This window comes from Homarus americanus, unplaced genomic scaffold, assembly GCF_018991925.1.
Source record: "Homarus americanus isolate GMGI-L3 unplaced genomic scaffold, GMGI_Hamer_2.0 scaffold36188, whole genome shotgun sequence".
In the NCBI taxonomy this organism is placed as follows: Eukaryota; Metazoa; Arthropoda; class Malacostraca; order Decapoda; family Nephropidae; genus Homarus; species Homarus americanus.
Genome location: NW_024718183.1, coordinates 1,461,343 through 1,482,496, shown reverse-complemented (window position 1 = coordinate 1,482,496; position 21,154 = coordinate 1,461,343). Strand labels below are relative to the sequence as shown.

Genomic DNA, 21,154 nt, shown 5'->3' with positions numbered 1-21,154 from the left:
TTGACAAAGCATCTGCATTGGAATGATCATCTGAACGTCTGTACTGTATCTCATAGTCATATGCCGACAATATCAAAGCCCATCTCTGCATTCTTCCTGCAGCAAGTGTAGGAACAGGTGATTTAGGACCCCAAATTGCCAAGAGAGGCTTGTGATCAGTTATTGAAACAAAATTCCTCCCATATAGATACTGGTGAAATTTCTCTACTCCAAATATGATAAACAAAGCCCCTTTCTCTATTTGTGCATAAATTTTCTCGCTTTGGGTAAGAGTTCTCGAGGCATATGCAATGGGTCTTTCTTCACCGTTATCCATTATGTGACTTATGACAGCACCTAATCCATAGCCCGATGCATCACAAGCAAGCTTTAGTGTTCTACTGGTATCATAGTGGACCAAAACATCAGTACTAGACAGAGCAGCTTTACAATCTTCAAATGACTTCTGAGTTGTACTGTTCCATTTCTATGGTATCCCTTTCTTTAATGATTCATGCAGAGGGGCTAAAACTGATGAAAGTCCACTGAAGAACCTTGAATAATATTGTATCATACCTAGGAAAGCTTTCAATTCACTGACATTTTTTGGAGCAGGTAAATTTACTATGGCTCCTACTTTATCTTCTACAGGTCTCAGCCCTTCTGCATTCACTTTGTAGCCAAGATAAGTTACTCTTGTTGAGCCTGACATTGTGTGCCAACAATCTTTCGAATACTGTGGCTAGGGTTTTGACATGATTTTGGATGTCACTGTCAACAATTAGGACATCATCCTGAAAACATAACACATTGGGAAGACCCACAAGAATTTTGTCCATGATGCACTGAAATAACTTTGGTGCCCTTTTAACACCATAAGGCAACCTTTTGAACTTATACAATCCTTTATGAGTGTTGATGGTAAGGTACTGTTGACTTTCAGCATCAACAGAGACCTGAGCATATGCTTGGGACAAGTCTAATTTAGTGAAAATGGTTCCACCTGTTAGTGCAGCAAACAAATCTTGAGATGTGGGTAAGGGATATTGCTCATCCTCAACAGCTTGATTAACGGTAACTTTATAATCACCACATAGTCTAACAGAGTTTTCAGCTCTAGGTACAATTACTATTGGAGCAGCCCAATTGCTCTTGGCGGTTTTCACAATAATTCCCTCACTCACAAGTCTGTCTAATTCCTTCTCAACCTCACCTTTCAATGCATAAGGAACAGGTCTGGACTTAGCATATATGGGTGTAACATCTTTGTCAATGGTGATATGAGCTTCATAACCCTTTATACCATCCTGTCCCTTTACCAATAAAATCTTGTATTTCTCAAGCAATTTCTCAAGACCTGGAATACTGTTACACATTCTAACACTAAATATCTCCTTCCAGTCCATCTCAAGTTCACACAACCAGTTCTTACCTAACAAAGTTGGTCTATTCACATAACTAGCTATAATTAATGGCAACTTTAAATTCTGATTTTTGTACTTTACCTCACACTCTAATTTACCTTCTGTGTTCAAAATCTCTCCAGTATAAGTTCTCAACTTGACACCTGAGTCTTCTAAAGGCACATGCCCAAATAGTTTCTAATACATATCTTTACTCATTATGGAGAAATCAGCTGCAGTATCCATTTCCGTGGTTACAGGTGTGTCATTAATACACAAGTCCACATTATACCTATGTTTAACTTTCTCTTCACGACTGGTGTAAATAGTAAACACATGGGCACTCTCATCATTATCAGATACAAAATTACTAACACTCTCATGAATACTGTTTTTCATTTCCTTCTCTCCACCTTCAACGGCATATACTCTACCTTTATCACTTCTACAGGCAGGAGCAATATGTCCAATACGTTGACAATTGTAACATTTTGAATTCTTGAACTTACACTGAAAGCTTTCATGTTTCCCTCGGCACCTCTTACATTTTAAATCAGCATGTGTTCCTTGTTTTGTGGCATACTTATTCCTTTTAGCTACAGTTACTTTACACACTGAGCCACTACTGCCAACTGTTTCACTACCAGCATTGGGAACAAATTCTCTGGTGTTTTTTTCTGCCAATTCCATGCTTGTAGCTATCTGACATGCACTTTCAAAAGTTAATTTAGCGGTGTTCATTAACTTATTCTGCATTTTTTCATAATTCAGGCCTATTAAAAACCTGTCTCTTAGAGCTCGGTTCAAGAACTGTCCAAAGTTACAGTGAATGGATAACTTCTTCAAAGCTACTATATAATTACTTACTGATTCATCTTTACCTCTATCTCTGGTGCCAAATCTGTAACTTTCAGCGATCTCAAGTGGAGCAGGATCAAAATGTTGCTTCAGAATCTTGGTAATCTGAATCAGTGAGGAGTCTTTGGGTTTGTCTGGAACCAGCAGATTGACCAGAGTAGAATAAACATTAGCTCCTACCTCTGTCAAAAAGATTGCTTTCCTTTTCTCTTCAAGGACCTTCTTCTTCTGAACATCACCACCATCGTCCATTAATTCATTTGCCAGAAAGAAGAAGTCCATTCTCTCACAATATGATGTGAAGCTCTCCTTGTCTGCATCATACTCCCCAACTCGTCCGATGTATCCACTGACGCCAGCCATGGTTGCTCCCTTCACTTAAATTCTCCAGGTTCAGAGTAGCCTTCCCTTCAGTGGTCACTATCCTCTCGTCAAGGACTTCGCCAACACTTTGTGAATCCCATCCTCGTCACCAGTGTAGTATCTTGCGTTATTTAATGGGAGAATGACCAGCATATGGTCGGTCTGGCTGGGCGTTATTCTCTGTTCTTGGTTACAACGTGCCTAACACATTTCGTGTTTACACAAGCCTAAACACTTTCTGACTTTGGTAAGAAGTAACATAATATATAATATATATATTCAATAAAGGCAGCATATAAACATATATATATATAACAGTTAGAATAATTAGTTAAAGAAATATTCGCCATAAGGAGAGGTTAAAATCATAAAAAAAATTATTTTGAATCACAGATGATGATTCCGAGATAAATTATATTATGAAGAGAAGTGACCATGATTCTGGTTAGATTTGTCACCATCTGCTTAATTCATCACCTGTGTTAAGTCATCATAGTCATCATCTACGTTAGTCAGTTTTAGGCCCATCTCACATGACTGACCGACCATCGCTGTTCTTTCCTCGCGAGGGTGTTAGTTATCAATGCGTCTTATTATTTACGCTGGTGGATGTAAGACCTCCTACACTCACTGACGCAGCTATGGTCAATTTGGTGTTATTCTTGTTTGTAAATGCCTTCTAATCTGTCTCAAGTCTATCTCTCATGTCTATTGCCATCCCAACTCTCTGTTCGTCTGCGTGTCTTTGAATGTAAGCCCGTCTTTACTAATGTGAACCAGTCAGTCAGCTGTCTGTCTGTCATGTTAGTTGCCATATTGTCTATTTGTGCATGTATGAATCTGTCTATTTTTGTCAACCTCCTGTCTGTTTCACTGTCTATATTTACCCTGTGTCTATTGTAGTCATCTTCTCCATGTATTCCTGTTATTATCTTTTTATCTCTTCTTCTTTTCCATGAGCCACAGGAATAAGTATACACTGTAGCTGTAAGGTCGTCTGGTAACTGCACATCCAGACGCATGATGAAACTCAGTTTCCCCCACCTGTTATCTCGCACTATTTTCTGTTTCCCCTTCTTTATTTATTCTTCTATTTACTCATTTTCCTTCCTTTACTAATCCAAACAACATAAAAAAAAAGTAGGCTAAGAAAAAAAGTGTGGGGAGGAGGAGGGAGCTGTACGATAACTGCAATCGTGGGCTGGGTGCGCCAAGTCCGTAGACTTGCATCGTTTTTCAGCGTAAATAAAATGGTTATGTAATGGCTTCCTAAAGAAACCATCGATATGGGACCAGGTTTGTTCCACTGTACAATTTTTTTGCGATTTTTCCACCAAGTTTGATGAAAAACGATTGTGCAGTTTCGGCTGCCCAGAGCAGACACACACACACGCCTAGCGCTATAGTATATTAGAAAACGACTTTTTGTTCAAACCAGAATGCGACGTCTAGCTTTTTTTACCAGAGCAGAAGGAGGAAAGGGAGGTGACATTGCGTATAAGGCTCTGTTAGCTTAGGTCCAGATTATAATTATAATCTTTTATAGAATATTTTCCAAAATTAGGAACTTTTACCGGAAGGTAAAATGTTAATTTACATATCCCAATTAGGAGACTCACTTTATTCTGATAGGAAGAAGGTCCTGGCTGTGGAGATTAACTAGGTGGGGGAGGGGACCCCAGTACCACCACAAGTGAATCATCTTTCAGAGATAGATGAAGATAGCTGTTTTGAAAGGTTTTTGAAGATTTCCAAAAGCCCACTTCTTTGATCTGACTAAGGCTCATATGCCGCAGAAAAACCACAGACCCTGCATATTTCCTGGTGTCATATGCCAAAAAATTTTGCCAGGGTCTGCTTGATTCACTAACTGAGATAAATAATTTGTCATTTGACTAGGAGACAATTTCTTACCATCATGTGATGAGAATACATAGGGGCCTCGATTAGGGAATCTGGTTAACCATTCTTGTAGATTCTTAACTGGGCATAATATATGAGGAACCCTTGTCTCATCCATCAGCCGTTTTATCCTGATAGGTTGAGCTTGAAAATCCTCCCTTTAATTTTTTCTTAGAATCTCCGTTGGAAAAAGGGTGACATCTTCCTCAGAAAATACCAATAATGATGGGTTATTTGAAATTGAAATCAGGTCACTGATTCTCATACTTGTTGCTATTGCAAGAAGGAAGGCTGCCTTCTGGAGCAATCTGTCCCAGTTCAGATTTATATTGCAATTAGGCCCCATAAGAAATTTAGTAATGCTATCTTGAGACCAAGGTGGGATTCTCTTAGGCCGAGGGGGTCTCTGGATGAAAAAGGACGATCTGAGCATTGGATAAATTCTTGGGTTCAAAGTAATATTAAAACCCCACGCCAGAGGGTCAACCAATGCTGATTTATAAGATGCAATTGTAGATCCTTGAAGGCCTTTAACTCTGAACAGAAAATCTAAAAATTCTAACACCACTGTTTCCGACAATGTGATTGGAGTCGTTAACCTGATAAATTGTTGTAAAAGTTTCCAAGCTTTCTCATATTGCATAGAAGTTTGGGGCCTATGACCAGCTATCACTTGGTTAACGATATTGGAATTACCCAACAATCTATTTAAACATCTTTTGAGAAACTCCAAGCATAAAGTGCCAAGGTTATCTCAAACTGAGGGTGCAGTACCTGGTCTGGACATCCTCGTTGCAATTGTAGTGGATGCAGGCACCATTCCAGCAGTTCCAGACACCAGGGTCGCAGGATCCAATATGGTGCAATTAAGAGGACCTTTCGCTGAAGGATCTGAGTTTTTGAATTACTTTGGGCAACATTTTCATAGGTGGGAACAGATAGATTGAATTCCAACGGTTCCAATCTATGAGTAGAGCATTCCCTAAAAGATTCGATCTTTCCAGAGATGCATAAGGTGGCATCTTGTAATTGTTTGTGAGGCAAAGAGATCTATTTGTGGAGTCCCAAACCTCCTCACTAGACTCTTGAACTTCGATATCTTTAGGGACCATTCTGTTTCCGTCGATATTGGCCTGAGACAGGACAACGCATCTGCCCAATTGTTTTGTATTCCCGGTATGTGAGTTACTTTGAGGTAAAGTGTTTGTGTTACACAAACTTTTATATATATATATATATATATATATATATATATATATATATATATATATATATATATATATATATATATATATATATATATATATATATTATATAGATATGTATATATATATATATATATATATATATATATATATATATATATATATATATATATATATATATATATATATATATATATATATATATATATATATATATATATATATATATATATATATATATATATATATATATATATATATATATATATATATATATATATATATATATAAAATCACACGGGAAAATCGAAACAACGGAGCACCTTAGCTTTCGTCTTTATTCAAGACATCTTCAGAGGCAACTTCAGAGGCAAGGTGCTCCGTTGTTTCCATTTTCCCGTGTGATTTTATCAAAATTTATCTTATCCACGTTTTCATTGTGGATTTACATGAAATATATATACATATATATATATATATATATATATATATATATATATATATATATATATATATATATATATATATATATATATATATATATATATATATATATGCTGATAACCACAAGGAAAGAAGAAAACACGAAGTTCCCAAGCGCTTTCGTGTAATTCACATCTTCAGGGGTGAGTACAGACTAGAGAGAGTAATACAAATCAAGGTGTATATATACAGAGGAGGGTGAGACCAGGTCCACAATGGTCAGGTATTAGGTAATGACCCTACTAATCTTTAAATAGCACACAACGGTTGGTGGTCAGGTCAGATGGTCAAGTGACCCGGCCTTCTCACCTGATCACAAATCTTCTTAATTACAAAATTGTCCAGCTTGTACATGCCGTTACTCAAATTCATGTTGAATGCTTCGGTATGTTTAATAAGACTAGATTCTATGATGTTCCTACTGTCAATTGACTTACATGGTAATATTGAGGAGGCATTATCCCAGTCAATGCAATGCTTGTTATCCCTCAAATGAACAAACAGAGCATTGGATTCCTGGCCTGTCCTAACACTGTATTTGTGTTGTTTAATTCTAGTTGCAAGATCTTTACCTGTCTGGCCTAAGTAAAACATATTACATTCCTTGCAAGGAACTTTATAAATGCAACCAAGTGATTTGCATATATATATATATATATATATATATATATATATATATATATATATATATATATATATATATATATATATATATATATATATATATATATATATATATATATATATACATATATATATATATAGATAAATGTATATTTCACGTAGATCCACAATGAAAACGTGGATAAAGCCGAAAGCTAAGGTGCTCCGTTGTTTCCCTTTTCCCGTGTGATTTATCAAGATATATGTATATATTTATGTGTATATATATATATATATATATATATATATATATATATATATGTATATATATATATATATATATATATATATATATATATATATATATATATATATATGTATATGTATAATTTTTTTTTTTGACAGTGAGAAGGGGCCAAGATCTGGTTGAGCCTTGATGATTGAGATAAAACACTGCCGCTCTGTTGTCCATGGCAAACAGAAACGTCATTTTTTGAAATTTGGGTTTGCCAACAAAAAGAATAGAACTGCTGCTAATTCTTTTATGTTTATGATACATGCTTAAAATAACCTCATTTTGACTATGCATAGGAGATTCATCCTTGTCTCCAATGTAAAATAAAGTGGAATTAATTTTCTCCTGAAAATGTTTTTATTTTCTAATATTTATCAGAGTATCAAAAGCAGACACACAAAATAGTAAATTGCAGTCAGCAACAATAATTATTTAAATAATTTTCTTGCAAGTAAGGGATTGTGTTTTAAAAGCTATTGTCAAATGTTTTCACGTGGATTAACTAAAGAGAATTGATTGTAAATACGGTAGTTTTCACCTCCACAGCTCCTCACCACAACAAGAATCTCCAGCGCCCTACTACATCTCCCGAGGTGGAGGCCACTCTGAGGAAAAACCTCTCACTTGAATATGATTTCTACAACTTTGTGAGGCAGAGACTTAATCTTCAGTACCAACAGCTACAGATAATATAAGGTTACAACCACAATATTAAGTATAATTATACAGTATATTCAAGTTATTTACTCCATATTGTCATTCAGTATGTAAAGCAGGACTCTTGGATGCAGATTCACCCCCAATGATTTACTTCAATCACTGTGCATTGATTAGACTATTACAGAAGTAAACAGTTGTCATTACCTACAGTTTAATGTTCAGTGTGGTAGTTTTTATCCATTATACAGTAGACCTTTATTGTATTGCAAAGACTGGGACCGAGAATTACAGCACCATGAAATATCTAATCACGATATAGCTACTGTAACAGTCAATAAATATGAGTAGGATATTTTGGGGGGAGTGGATTGGAGCCCCTTGCTATAAACTGACCCTCGGCCTCAGTTGCAAGCTTCGAGTGAACAACTATTGTAAGATAACGGGAAACTTTTGCTTGTTTTCAGCCGATTGCTTGGCATCAGTTGATGAACGTGGTGGTCCATTTGTAAATATTTCACTTCTCTGAGTATACACAATGTAATAAAGGGGTTCAATCGCACAATAAAGAAAAGTGGGAATAATTTGGGGTACCACAAAATAATGAGAGTGAAGTATTGAACTGTGAAATAACAAGGGTCTACTATACAATATTGATATTGACAAAATAATACACACTATTGAGTTTTAAGCCAATGACCTAAAGAATACATTAATGTGATCAAAATTAGCATACGACTCTCCTGACTAGTGAGAGAAGGGGGTGCAGGAACTTTGATCGCGTAATATCTGGGCAGGAGCAGTCAGTGATGTGTTCAGGAAGCTGGGGAAGCAGTCATTGCTGATGGAGTCAGGTTATTATGTCAAGATCATTCATTTTGTAAAATGGTTAATTTTGAACACTTTAATTTTTATGTATAGAATCAGTGCAATCAAGTGTAACTTTTACTCTAACATATGTACGCATGAATATAATTGTAATCCATGAAAATAATCAAAATTGTAATCAAAGTATTGAAAGAAATGTAATCATGACTGTACATTATTACTTCTCTATACCGAAATAATTAGTGAACAGCCAATTCGGTATAGGGAGGTTTTCGGTATAAAACAAATTTGAAAATTTTGTCCAATACCGAAATTTGTTAGATATACAGTACAGTATATGAAAAAGATCAGTGATTTTATTCCAAATAAAATGTCACAATACCGGATTTTATTGTTATATAAAATATACTGTAATTTGGTAACACAAGACAAAAACAGCATACAGCATCTATATGAGTCTCTTGTGAGAGTTAAGGTAAATAGTTTGTTAATTTTTATAATATCCGAGATAGGAGAATGAGTCCTAGGTTCAAAAAGTAATAAAAAATAAACAAAGAAAACTAATGGAATCCGTTAAGAAAGCATCAACATGGTTGTTTGTTTTGATTTCAGCCAATCAAACCAAAGTGCACAACTCAAAACATAACACATGCAGTGCCGGATTTAGACCTGTGGAGGCCCATGCAGCCTCTTTGTGGAGGCTCCCCTCATTATAACTACCCAAGAGGGTGGGGTGGCAACTGAAGCGAGCCTAAACCTCTGGGAGTTTCGGGGGGCGCTGTAATCCCACCGGGAAAATTTTGAAATTTGAACACTTCTTTGGAGAATTTTGAAGCCATATGCAGTTATATTGAGGAAATTAGAACATTGAGAAATTTTCAATTTACTGTATATTTATTGATAGTGTACAAATTCCCAACACACACACACACACACACACACACAAAAGTGAGACATGATTGGAGTCATTCATGTGGTTTCAAGTCGGTTCATTGGAAAACCAGGTATTCATGAATTTGAAGGAGTAGTTAGCCTAATTTCTATCACGCTTCTTGCTGAACATAGTTTTACGTGATGGGATGGATAAACATTAATTTTAAAGAATTAAAATAAAAATAATCCAAATGAATAAACAAATAAATAAAATATTGTAATATGTGGAGGCCCCCAGATTGTGGAGGCCCTTGGGCAATTGCCCACTCCTGAATCCGGCCCTGAACACAAATCACCAGTCGGCTGTGTCCTGTGAGATGACAATGCATGTTGCCATTGCTGCATGTAAAGAAATTATCAAAGTTGTGGAAAAATAACTTCATTACTCTGATGTGATTTACTAATAAAGAAAATATAAGACTATAAAAGTATAAAATAAGAAAAAATGAAGACCAATGTTTATTCTGTGTGGGAGGTGAAATTGAATTATGCGTTAGACCTATTTCAATTTAAACATGTGCATCTGCACACACACACCTCTGCTACAAGCTTATCCACTTTGCTAGCTCAGACAACTGCAAGTCTCACCAAAGGTTCTAGAAGCTTCCATAAGATTCGTGAATGTTCCCAAATCCTGACGAGCGTATGTGCAGTCCTAGACAAAAATTCATGATACACTCAAGGTGGATGGTGTAAAGTCAGCCCCACCCTTCCTGGACGGCGGGTCGTTGTCAGTGATGCCACGCGTGAAAAAACAGTTTACCAGATTCATGTCTGAATCTTTAAATTTCGAGCAATGAGAAAATTATATCCAATTACAATTATTTATTATTATAATCAATACAATTCTAAACTGTACAAAAATATATATAAGGAATTACACGAAAATACTGTAACTGATAATTATAATCAATTGAAAATCAACACCTGGTATTCTGCATTACATTGTAGCGTACTGTATGTGGCCAGTTGTCAAGTTCTCTTTGTTTGTCTATTTCTCTTTGTATGGGCTCACATACATACGTACATGTAAGAGATCTCACACTTAGGATGGAGGTAAGAATAGAAACTCACAATGCGTTTTCTGTATATATATTGTATGTACAGTACAGTGCAGTGCTAGGGAGTTGCTGTGTGGAGAGGAGTTTGCTGAGAGGTCCTGTTGGGTGAGGAGCTTGTTGAGGAGCTTGTTGGTGAGGAGCTAGTTGGTGGGGAGCTTGTTGGAAGGTCTTGCTGGTTCTGGAGAGTAGAGTAGAGTGAATTTCCACGTTCCATTCCAAGTTTAGAAGCTCCAAAAATGTGTTGGTAGCGAAAGGCAGAGCGGGGACGATGACAGAGGAAGGAGCAGGAGGTTAGGAAGGGAATTGTAGTGGGAGAGATAGTGCTGTGGCTTTACACGACTGCGTTTATTTGGTTAGCGCAGAGCGCACGTATTTGGTTTTGTCTGTATTGGGTGTGCGATCCTCGGGTCACCACTCCTCCGGATTGTGTTAGTTCCAAGTTTAGAAGCTCCAACAACTTTCCCTGAATACGAATTCGCAACCTTTCGATTTACAACAGGTACCTACTTTACTGCTAGGTGAACAGGGACCAAGGGGGCTAGGAAGAGTGTCCAAACATTTTCCGCCTGCCCGGGAATCGAACCCGTGACATCTTGCTTGCGAGGCAAGAGCGGTACCGCTTCTACCACAAGCGCCATACATACGTACATAAAAGCTAGTGACAGGGGGGAAAGAGGTTCAGGGGAAGGATAAAGGGAGGATAGAAGTGAATTTTAGAAGGAGAGAATAGGTGCAGTGGCTAAACACCGCTTGCGTGAGGGGGTAGGCAATGTGCCCGGATGGTGTAACAATCACAATCAGGACGAGGCAGAGGGATGGGGGGGAGCAGGACCGGGCAGGCAAAGGGCCAACGCGGGTGCTCTGGTTATCGTCTTGGCTCAGGCAGTGTTGGCTAAGCGGAAGAAGAACCGCCCCCAAGCCGAGAAGCGCAGGTGGACGGACGCACAGGCACACACGGTCAAAGTAACAGGAAAGGTGAATATGAAAATGTAGCTAGTCGTAGGGTTGTTTGGAGAAAGATGAAGGTAAAGTTCTTGAGCTATGTCAAAGAGGAACGGAGAGAGTTGGAGGAAGGGTTTTGAATCTTTGAGCTTGAAATGTCAAAGTATTCGTAGTAAGGAAGGATGAGCGTATCGTAGGAGAGTTTTTAGTAATAGCAGGAGACAGATTTGAGCTTTTTTGTCAAATTATGAACGGAGATGAGAATGAGATATAGGTTGGTTGGTTTCACTCTTGAGTTAGGTCGATTTTATTGAGAGTGGCTGTCACAGAGGTTGGGTATGTTTGATTTGGTTCTGGTGTCATGATCGTAATGAGGGCTAACCTTGAAGGTTACTAGTGTCCCCTGAAGAATGCAGTGATGGCTAGGGAAACACTGAGTAACACTGAGTCCGTTTATTGTGGATGAGAGAAATACAAGTGGTGACGCTGTGTGCCATGCGCGGCTCACACAGTCAGACTGAGGCTGCCTTGCCATATGGCAGCCTCAGGGCAATGTTGCCACATAACACGTGCAGTGTTGCCACGTGATTATATATATAAATGCTACTCGGCACAGTAGCTTATGTACAGGGTTGCTACTCGGCACAGTAGCTTAGATACATAACCTACATCTCCCTCCCCCCTCACGCTCATAGTCTTTGTCTTGAGCGGACTTCTTAGTCCTAAGTCGCTCCGAGCGTCGAGGTGCACTGTGGGGCGGATCCTCGTGAGGTGTAGGTGACTTGTCTTCGGTCAGGGGGCCAGCAGCAGGGGGTGGGACTGGCCGGAGGAAGCGGCGGTTCCTCCACCAGACACGGCCACTCGGCATCCTGACCTTGTAGTCCCGCGACCGGCCGACGCCCATCACTATGCCCACCTTGTGCCGACGTTTCGTCGTCGGGTCCTGGACGCGGACAAGGGCACCAATCTCCAGCGGCTGAAGAGGGCGGGCACGGTCGTCATACCGAGCCTTGGCGTCCTGGGCACGTGTAGCGGTGCGGCGGTAGCAGCTCTCGGCTTTGGTCTGCCAGTCCTTCACAAAGGCCTTGGCGTGTGTAGGAACGCAAGAGCGGAGAGGGTGACCATACAGGATCTGGGCAGGGGAGCGTCCTGTGTGGGTGGGAGTGGACGCGGGTTCTGGGCAGCTCTGTTTGGCAGTGCCAGGCGCGTCGCTCGTTAACTCACGCACCCTGCTGGCGGTGTACCGAGCAGCTGGGATCTGCTCAGGAAAGTCTCTGGGCACCACGCCTAACTCCTTGCAGTGCTCCCACGACAACAAGGGTGTAGCGAGAGTAGGCCGCACGTCGATCCATCCGTAACACGACCTGTCGCCGTAGGTGATCTCTGCCTGAAAGGAGCCCACAGCGTCCGGCATCTGGGAACCGTCTGCATTGTAGTACTGCAGCTGCGGCGGTGGTCCCAGGTCGCGTTTGGTGAGGCCCAGTTTCTGGAGGTGCTTCAACCCAATCACCGTAGTATCGGCGCCGGTGTCCGGTATCACCTCGATGTGACCCGACACATCACCGTGTGTGACGGCGACGCGGATAGTAGGGGAAGGGGTAGCCCTGGGGCGTGTGGTCGATTCCACCCTCCTGATGTGACTCTGCTGCTGCTTGGGGCTGCGTGGGCCATCTGGAGGGGGCTGTGTGCGAACCACCCCGAGGGAAGTGCGCTGCTTTCCTCCTCGTCTCGGGCTTTTGGGATTGGGTTGGCGGCAGCACTTGTCGTAGTGTCCATAGCGACCGCAGGCCTGACACTTGTGGCCTTGTGCAGGGCACCTGTCTGTGTTAGACCAGTGGCCCTCACGGTCACATCCACGACACAGTGCGTCGGCGGCCGGGCAAGTCTTGGGGCTGTGCTGCTTTCCACAGCTGCCACAGGAAGCACTAGGCGGAGGCGTGGAAGAACGTGTGGCAGCCTTCGCGTTGTTGGCCGCCTTCTTATCCTTCTTGTATTGTGAGATTGCTCTCACAGCAGGTGGGGCCCATAAGGCAGAGGTGGCGGACTTGGTGGCCTCGTATGACCGACATTCAGTCACTACCACCTGGAGTGTGGAGGAAGCGTCCAGGGGGATGAGTCGCTGCATCAACTCTTCGTGCCTGACACCTGTCAAGATCCCGTGCTTGATCCAGGCTTCCTCACATTCCCGGCTGTGCGCCTTGCAGACGTCGATCTCCTCAGACAAACTCTTCAAACGTACAAAAAAGTCGTCAAAGGATTCGTTCTCCGCCTGCTTGCAGCTGGTAAAGGCACGGCGACGCAAAGCCTCGTTGTTCCGACCCTTAACATGCTCCTGTAAAAGGTCGAGCACATCCGTCACTGAAGAGGTAGAGTCGGGAGGCACGTGCAACGTGTGCTCCAAAACTCTCTGGGTCTCCAGCGACAAACACATCCGCAGTTGGATGAGCTGTTTGTTTGGAGGCATGCTGTCAAGGTCCACCATCGTGGAGTAATCTGTCCAACGCCGCCTCCACTCACGAAAAAGCTGAAACGTGACGTCTGGTGAGAGGCGGGTGGGGGTTGAACAGATGCCTTGGGAGCTGGAGGACGCTGGTGTGGTGGAGGAGGGAGTGTACTGGTGCCTTGAAGCGCGCTACCTGCGAGTGAGGGAGGGTGGGTTAGCGCCAGGGTCGCCAATAGTGCCTCAAAACGCAACTTTTTCTCCTCTCTTCGTATCTCTTCCCTCTGAAATTCCATTTCTCTACGTCGCTCGTCCCGGTCGTCCATCCACCTCAGAATTGTGGCAATGTCCGTCACTGGAGGTGGAGGATGAGGGTCTGCGCCCGGTGGAGGAGAAGGAGGTGGGGAGTCGTGTCTCCCATCTTGACGTTGTCCTTTCTTACCTCCCATCTTTGTGTGTGCGTGGACTGCACTATTTAATATATAAAGTGGCGCCTCAACAGCTCGAACCACATATATAAGACATAAACAGCACAAAAATCACGCTTATGGTCCAGGTCCACTGTTCTGTTCGTGAGTGAGTGAGTGCGTGCGTGCGTGTGTGTGTCTGAGAGAGCGGAGGGAGCGTGGACAGCTGCGTGGTCCGGCAAGACCGTCAGTGTCCCCCGGATGTTGCACGAGAAGGGTGTATGCCTGCGTGCTCCGTGGGTACCACAAAAAAAAGACAGGCCAATGCTCAACTCAGCTCTAGACACACACTAATACACTGACACTAACACTGGCACCGTCACTAAAACGCACTGTGACGGAGCAACACTGCACATCGCGGCGAAACACAGCGCAACACAACACAACACAACACACTGAGTCGACGCGCATCACCGGCAGACGTAACTGTCGGCATTGTTCACACACTTAGTAAGTCCACAGATCCTACTCACTGCGCCAAGAAGGTTACTAGTGTCCCCTGAAGAATGCAGTGATGGCTAGGGAAACACTGAGTAACACTGAGTCCGTTTATTGTGGATGAGAGAAATACAAGTGGTGACGCTGTGTGCCATGCGCGGCTCACACAGTCAGACTGAGGCTGCCTTGCCATATGGCAGCCTCGGGGCAATGTTGCCACATAACACGTGCAGTGTTGCCACGTGATTATATATATAAATGCTACTCGGCACAGTAGCTTATGTACAGGGTTGCTACTCGGCACAGTAGCTTAGATACATAACCTACAAACCTGTTAAACTAATGATCCATATTACGCTTTCACGTCCACAAAACCTTCTGAGTCTCCCAGTGGGAATGTCCTCCGTCCCCCCTGTTTCTTTGATGACGTCATCAAGATGTCGTATGTCGTATGTTTGTTGACTGAAGTTTGTAAACTCTTTCTGCTACCGAGAACCTGTAAACCTTTTTTTTTCACCTATGATTAGCAGAGACTCTGATAATCATAGTGAAATTGTGGTAGGGAGGTTAACTGAGGAATGAGTTAATATTCCTGGAAAGGAAACTTTAAAATCTGCTCCACGGGTGTTGCAGCAAGACGTTGCGTGTTGGGACCTGTTGCCATCCAACCTTTTGTTATCAATTTAATTCTTGCTTTTGATAGCTCAGTCAGAGCATTGTTTGTAAAGATAATAGTAGGGAATGAAACTGAGTTCGTAGTCTCAGTTTCAAACGTCAGAGTGTTACAGTAACATAATTCAGTGAAATGGTTGAGTAGGTGGAATCTGTGACTTTAGGGGGGGTGGAAGGCGGAGGTTGGTTTTTCGAATCAGTGAGCCGCCACTCTTCCCTCCCACAGGTAGGTCACTCCACCTTCTCCGTGTTGTAATTCGCCATTTTTAAGTGATTTGACCTAACTATAGTTTGTTTGTGCAAGTGTTAAAGTAACGTAATTAATGTGCTCAGAGTGAAGTATTTTATGTCATTAATGTCCCTTTGAAACGTGGAGGTTCGTTATGAACCGTCAGTCAGCACCATGCTCCTCCACTCGCAGGTCGCTATCGCAGCCTAGGACGTGTTTGTAGCGTGGATGACGCATCCACTAGTCTGGGAGATATCTGAGGTCCAGTAGAGTCGGGTATCCCCATGAACCCCGACCGTCAGAAGCTCTACTACCACCTATGGGGCCCATAGCTGGCCAGTATTTCCCCCCTGACGCCATGCCCTGTGGTGAACCCGGATCGTCAAGCCCACAAACCACCTCCAGCCCCATCATTGGTGTAAGGCTATTTGTGTGGTGGTGTTAGTCTGTAACGATCACGGTCATGCACGTCAGTTAACGCCAAAATCAAATGATTCATATTACGCTCAATAGCCCACAAAACGTGTACCTCTGCTTTTATTTTGAGTCCTCCATCTGAGGAGTCCGTTTTCTCATCACTTCAAGACGCCTCAGTCCTCCGTTATCCCATTTTCTCTGACTTACTGAAACCAACCTCTCTATAAAATGAATTTGAATGTGAGAGAGAACACCCTTATTTTGAGTCAACTTAGATATATCTGGTTACAGTTGGAACATTCAAGATCCATTGTGAGTGGTGTTGAACGCTTCAACTGTCCTTATTGTTAGTAAGACGTGTCAAGTAAGCGAGTGTTGAGTTTGCCAGCTAGAGTGGCGTATTTTAGGTCGTCCGTGGGGATATCCATGAGTCTCTGATCGCTACTGAAGTTATATTATTTTGTCGCCCCGACATCAGAGAATCTGATGTTTATAGTTTAGTTAGTATCAGTTGTTTATTTAAGAAAGTCATTAATCTCCTGAACAGTTCCTGTCAAACTCAAAATTCTCCAAGACTTAACGGCCATCTGACCTGGGATGTGGTTTGCGGTCAGGCCAATAGAGTTGCGAACGCCTATATAACTCCACTTCACCTCTTTACTGACAAACTCAATCTCTGATTAAAGCATAAATATAGATGTAGAAAAATTAGCCTGATCTGTGACACTGACGGTCACAGCTAGGTGTCCAACGACTACCTTGAATAGAGGGCCTATTGTTAGTAAAATTCGTCTTTCTAGTAGGAATATGCCCTCAGGCCTGTATATATGCAGGCGCGCGAGGAAAAATCACTCCTGTGATTTCTCCTCCAGGTAGGTTCACGTGTGTTCCACGCCGCCATATTAACTCAGTTTAACTTAGTCATTTTTGTGAATATCAGTGTTCATGTTTTAACATAGTACCTTCCATGCCAATTGAGTCAAGTAAAGTAGAGATCTAGCTATCGTCTGAACCTGTGCCAGACGTATGTTTTGTATAGTGAAGGTAAATATTCACCCCTTCTGTGATTTCTCCTCCATGTCTCCAGACGCTGTTGTGGGGGTTAGCAACACTCCTGAAGTTCGGGAGCCGCCTATGGGCACGATGTCTCGAAAGACGTCTTTAAGGTGGCGAGATTCTTTGGTAGACGCCATGGCCACGAATCGAGTCAACCTTTCCTGGGCCAGGCGCTCCGAGCGAGCGAGCCTGTAAACAACTTTGGCCCATTGACTCCGTCGTATGATCATGGTCTATCTACTGTTCTTGGTTATATGTATGGAGCCCGATTAATATCCATGCTTAGGGATGACTAGCAGAAATATAGTCATCCCAGGTTAAGTATTGAACCACTGAATGAGAGTTCAAGGTACCAGGTTGTTCCTTGCGAACTAACAGGAGGTATTGTATGTTACTATAATTGTGGAGTTGTCCAGTGTGTTATGTATTCGTCTGTAGTAACCATGAAAGAATAACCTGAGAGTATAATGCTCTAACCAAGAATTGAAGAGGTAATTTGTTACTTGTTAGAGTAAGACCTGAGGGTCCAGTGATATCTTGTGAATAATAGTTACGGAATCTCATTTGTCAAGGTAATAATACCATAATTGTCTAATGAAGTAATAAGTATTTGGAGGTGTTTAATGAGGTAATAAGTTCTTGAAGTGTTTGATGACTTTATAAGTTAATTGTGGTTCTGTTTTGTCTGAGTGAATCTAAGATGCATCTTCTCCACTCACTGTTAATAAATATTGAATTAGTAATCTACGAGTATCACCACTCTACTCCTTCTAAACAATGGTTCCCAGAAAATAATACTTACTCACGTGCCTATACATCTACCACACTACCCAAAACCCTTCCATGAGTTATGTTATATAATGAAAAGTCTGGGTGGTGGCAGCTACCCTGTGTAAGTATAAAGAGAGTTGTACTAAGAGTAACATGGTTCCCCAGACTAACCCATGTAGAAGAATAGACATAAAACAAAATATCCTTCCGAAAGGTAAGAACATTGAAACTGAGAATATAATATATATGAATGAAATGAAAGACTTGGAAAGTACAAGAAGAGAAAGATAAAACAGGTATATACATTGTGGAACTAACGACACCGCATAGAAATTATTAAATATATACATCATGAAAGTTTAGGATAAAGAACATACATAACTGAGAAGAGAATTACTTGTATAAGAATCTAAACTATACTTATAACTAAAGAATTGAAGAATCATAACAGAAAAGAATATCTGGATGGTAAATTATGAAAAGAGAAAATTCGGCCCGTTACAAGTCCACCGGAATTATCGGAGTGTTGGAAAGTGTCACTTGGTAATGAGTCTCCCTTGGCGGCCGCTGGAGTATTGCCCCTGGGGTATTGAGTGTTGTACTGGCAGGTGCCACTGGTTTATTGGTGCTAAGGTGCTGTGAGAGTTATGTGCATTTTGGTGTAGTGGTGCAGGTAAATTGAGCCCGAGGGCATGGTACCAGGAGTTCCTGTTTTGGGTAAATACAACGTCTTTTCTGTAACCATTTTTGTGTTTAATAAACATTGTATATGTATGTGGGTCTATGATTCACCTATAGTATTCACCGTTGTTCTCTCCCTAATACTCGATACGATATTTACATGTACCCATGGGCCTTCCTCTCACGTCACGCTACCAGGTCAGAGTATCAACGTAAGCTGTAAGAGTGCAAGCCCTCGGGGGCAGCTTGTGTTGCGCGTTCTTACAATTGATGGCCCAGTGGTTCAGCAGTAGTAGCAACCGGCGCTCTTACACTGGAGAGTTGTAGTATTATGAGAGGCTTTGTCTGGCGGGGGGGTTGTGTTTGGAGATTGGTTGTGGGGAGGGGGGGGGAGTTTGTATTTGGGGATTGGTTGGGGGTGGCGGTGGTATGTTGATTTGTGCTGAATTAGAATTGCTTAAGGGGGGTTGTTGTGTGTGTGTGTCAATATAGTGAGGGGGAAGGGGAGGATATTGTTAGTACGATTAGGTATGGTGAGTTATTGGGAGGATTTGGGTTTTTTATTTATTTGTTTTTTTTTGGGGGGGTGCTTTGGAGGTAGTAGGATTTCTTAGGGGTGATATGATTTTTGCGGTTAATGAATAGTAGTATTGAGTTAAATGTATTTTTTTTTTATTATATAAAGGGGGTGGAAGGGGGTTGTTAGAAAGGTCGGGTATATTAAGTTTTTGTTTTGGGAGGATTGTAGGAGTTGATTAGTGGTTGGATAAGTTGAGTTAATATATATATTTATTTATTTTATTATTTTTTTTATGGCGGGGGAGGATTGTAGTAATTGGGTGAGTTAAGTTTTTGTTTTGGGAGGATTGTAGGTTTTATAAGTGGTTGGCAGAGTTGGGTTATTATTGCTTTCTTTCTTTTTCCTTTTGGCTTGTAAAGGTCTTTTGCAATTTGTGTGGAGGGCTTTTGCAGGTATTGTGCATTCATGGTCCCATTCTTTGAGGGAGAGGGTTTGTGTACAGGTGCTATGCAACCCCTCCTCGACCTTATTGGTTAAGGGAGGCGTCCATGTCAACAGTGTTGGTAACATTCTTTGAGGGAGAGGGTTTGTGTACAGGTGCTATGCACCTCTCCCCGACCTTATTGGCTAAGGGAGGCGTACACGTCATCTGTGTTAGTATGGGATGGGTAAGTTAGGTATTTTTGGGAGGAATGGTAGGGTGTGGTTAGTGAATGGTTGAATTGGTTATTTTTTATTTGGGTGGGATTGCTAGTAAAGGCTGGGTTTGTTAGGTTTCAATTTTGGGGATTGTTAGGTTTTCTTTTTGGGGGAGTGTTAGTGCAGGTTGAGTGAGTTGGTGGTTTTTTTTTTTTATGGTTGTGTAGTGTTTTACTCGGGAGTGGTCTATGGGTGAGTTTGGGGGCGTGGGGTTTTGATTGAGGGGGGTGAGGAGAGGGAGATGGTTTTTCTGTATAGCTGGGGCAGGGTCAGGCTAATGAATAGTTGTATGGGTTAAATTTATTTATTTATATTTTTTTTAAGAGGTTGGGTAAGTCAGGTAAGGTTAGGTTAGATTGGGGGGGAGTGGTTGGGTGTGGGTTGAGGAGAGGTGTTAGGTTTGATTTAGGGGGAAGTTGTTGGGTGTGGTTATAGGGAAGTTGGGGTTTGATATGGGAGTTATTAATACAAGGGAGGTGGGAGGGGTGTGTTTGGTCTGTTTAGTATGGAGGGATCCCTGTTTCTGAATCTGTGTGGGAGTATGATGTTGTCGAAGTATTCCTGCCATTGAGGGTAAGTAGTGAGTAGTGATTCTATTTGTTTGTCTCCAGTAGATGTTGAGTGGAGGGAGGGAGCTGAGTTCATGTAGATGTCTATTTGGGGTGAAGGATGACCAGTGTGTGTTATGGATGAATCTTTGTGCTTTGTTTTGTATGACTTGAAGTTTCTTGGCATATGATGGTGCTGCTAGCTGGAGTGTGTTAGATGCATAAGTCAATAGTGGGCGTATGAGGGCTTTGAATAGGTGTGTTTTGGTTTTGATTGATGCGTTTCTGAATCTGTATATATTCCCGAGTGTTTTGTTTGCGATCAATGCCTTCGTCTTGATGTGGAGTGTCATGGTGAGGGTGTCGTTAAATGTGACTCCTAGGATTGTGTTTGTTCGTTTGACAGTTATGGGTGAAGGGTTGTCTATGTAGGGGTCTAGGTAAATGTGACGTGGTTGGCGCCTTATGGTGCCGAAGTAGGTGATTTGTGCTTTGTTTGGGTTGGTTTGGTTTGTATTCGCCAGTTGGGTGTTGTAGAGGTATGTAATGGCTGTGACTGTTTCTGGGGGCAGGTGCTTAAGGATTGCTTGACCTATATTGCTGTCGCCTGGTGTTTTCCTTTTGATTCTGTCTAGTGCTTGTTTGACTTCTGCTGGAGTGAAAGGAGCAGTGAGGATGTGGTTCCGTGTGGGGGTCTTAACTAC

General features: G+C 41.7%; 1 protein-coding gene across 2 annotated transcripts in view; it reads left to right on the top strand.

Moving 5' to 3' along the window:
* Nucleotides 1-17,579, top strand: part of LOC121859240 (uronyl 2-sulfotransferase-like) — a gene marked incomplete at its 5' end in the record, with an annotated part of 50,527 nt that extends 32,948 nt beyond the window's left edge. Inside the window, 2 exon segments of one of the 2 annotated variants that reach the window (XM_042355978.1) lie at nt 7,638-7,787; nt 17,263-17,579. In XM_042355978.1, coding sequence (XP_042211912.1) covers nt 7,638-7,786 — 149 coding nt within the window. 2 annotated transcript variants of the gene reach the window in all.
* Between the last annotated feature and the right edge of the window lie 3,575 nt (nt 17,580-21,154).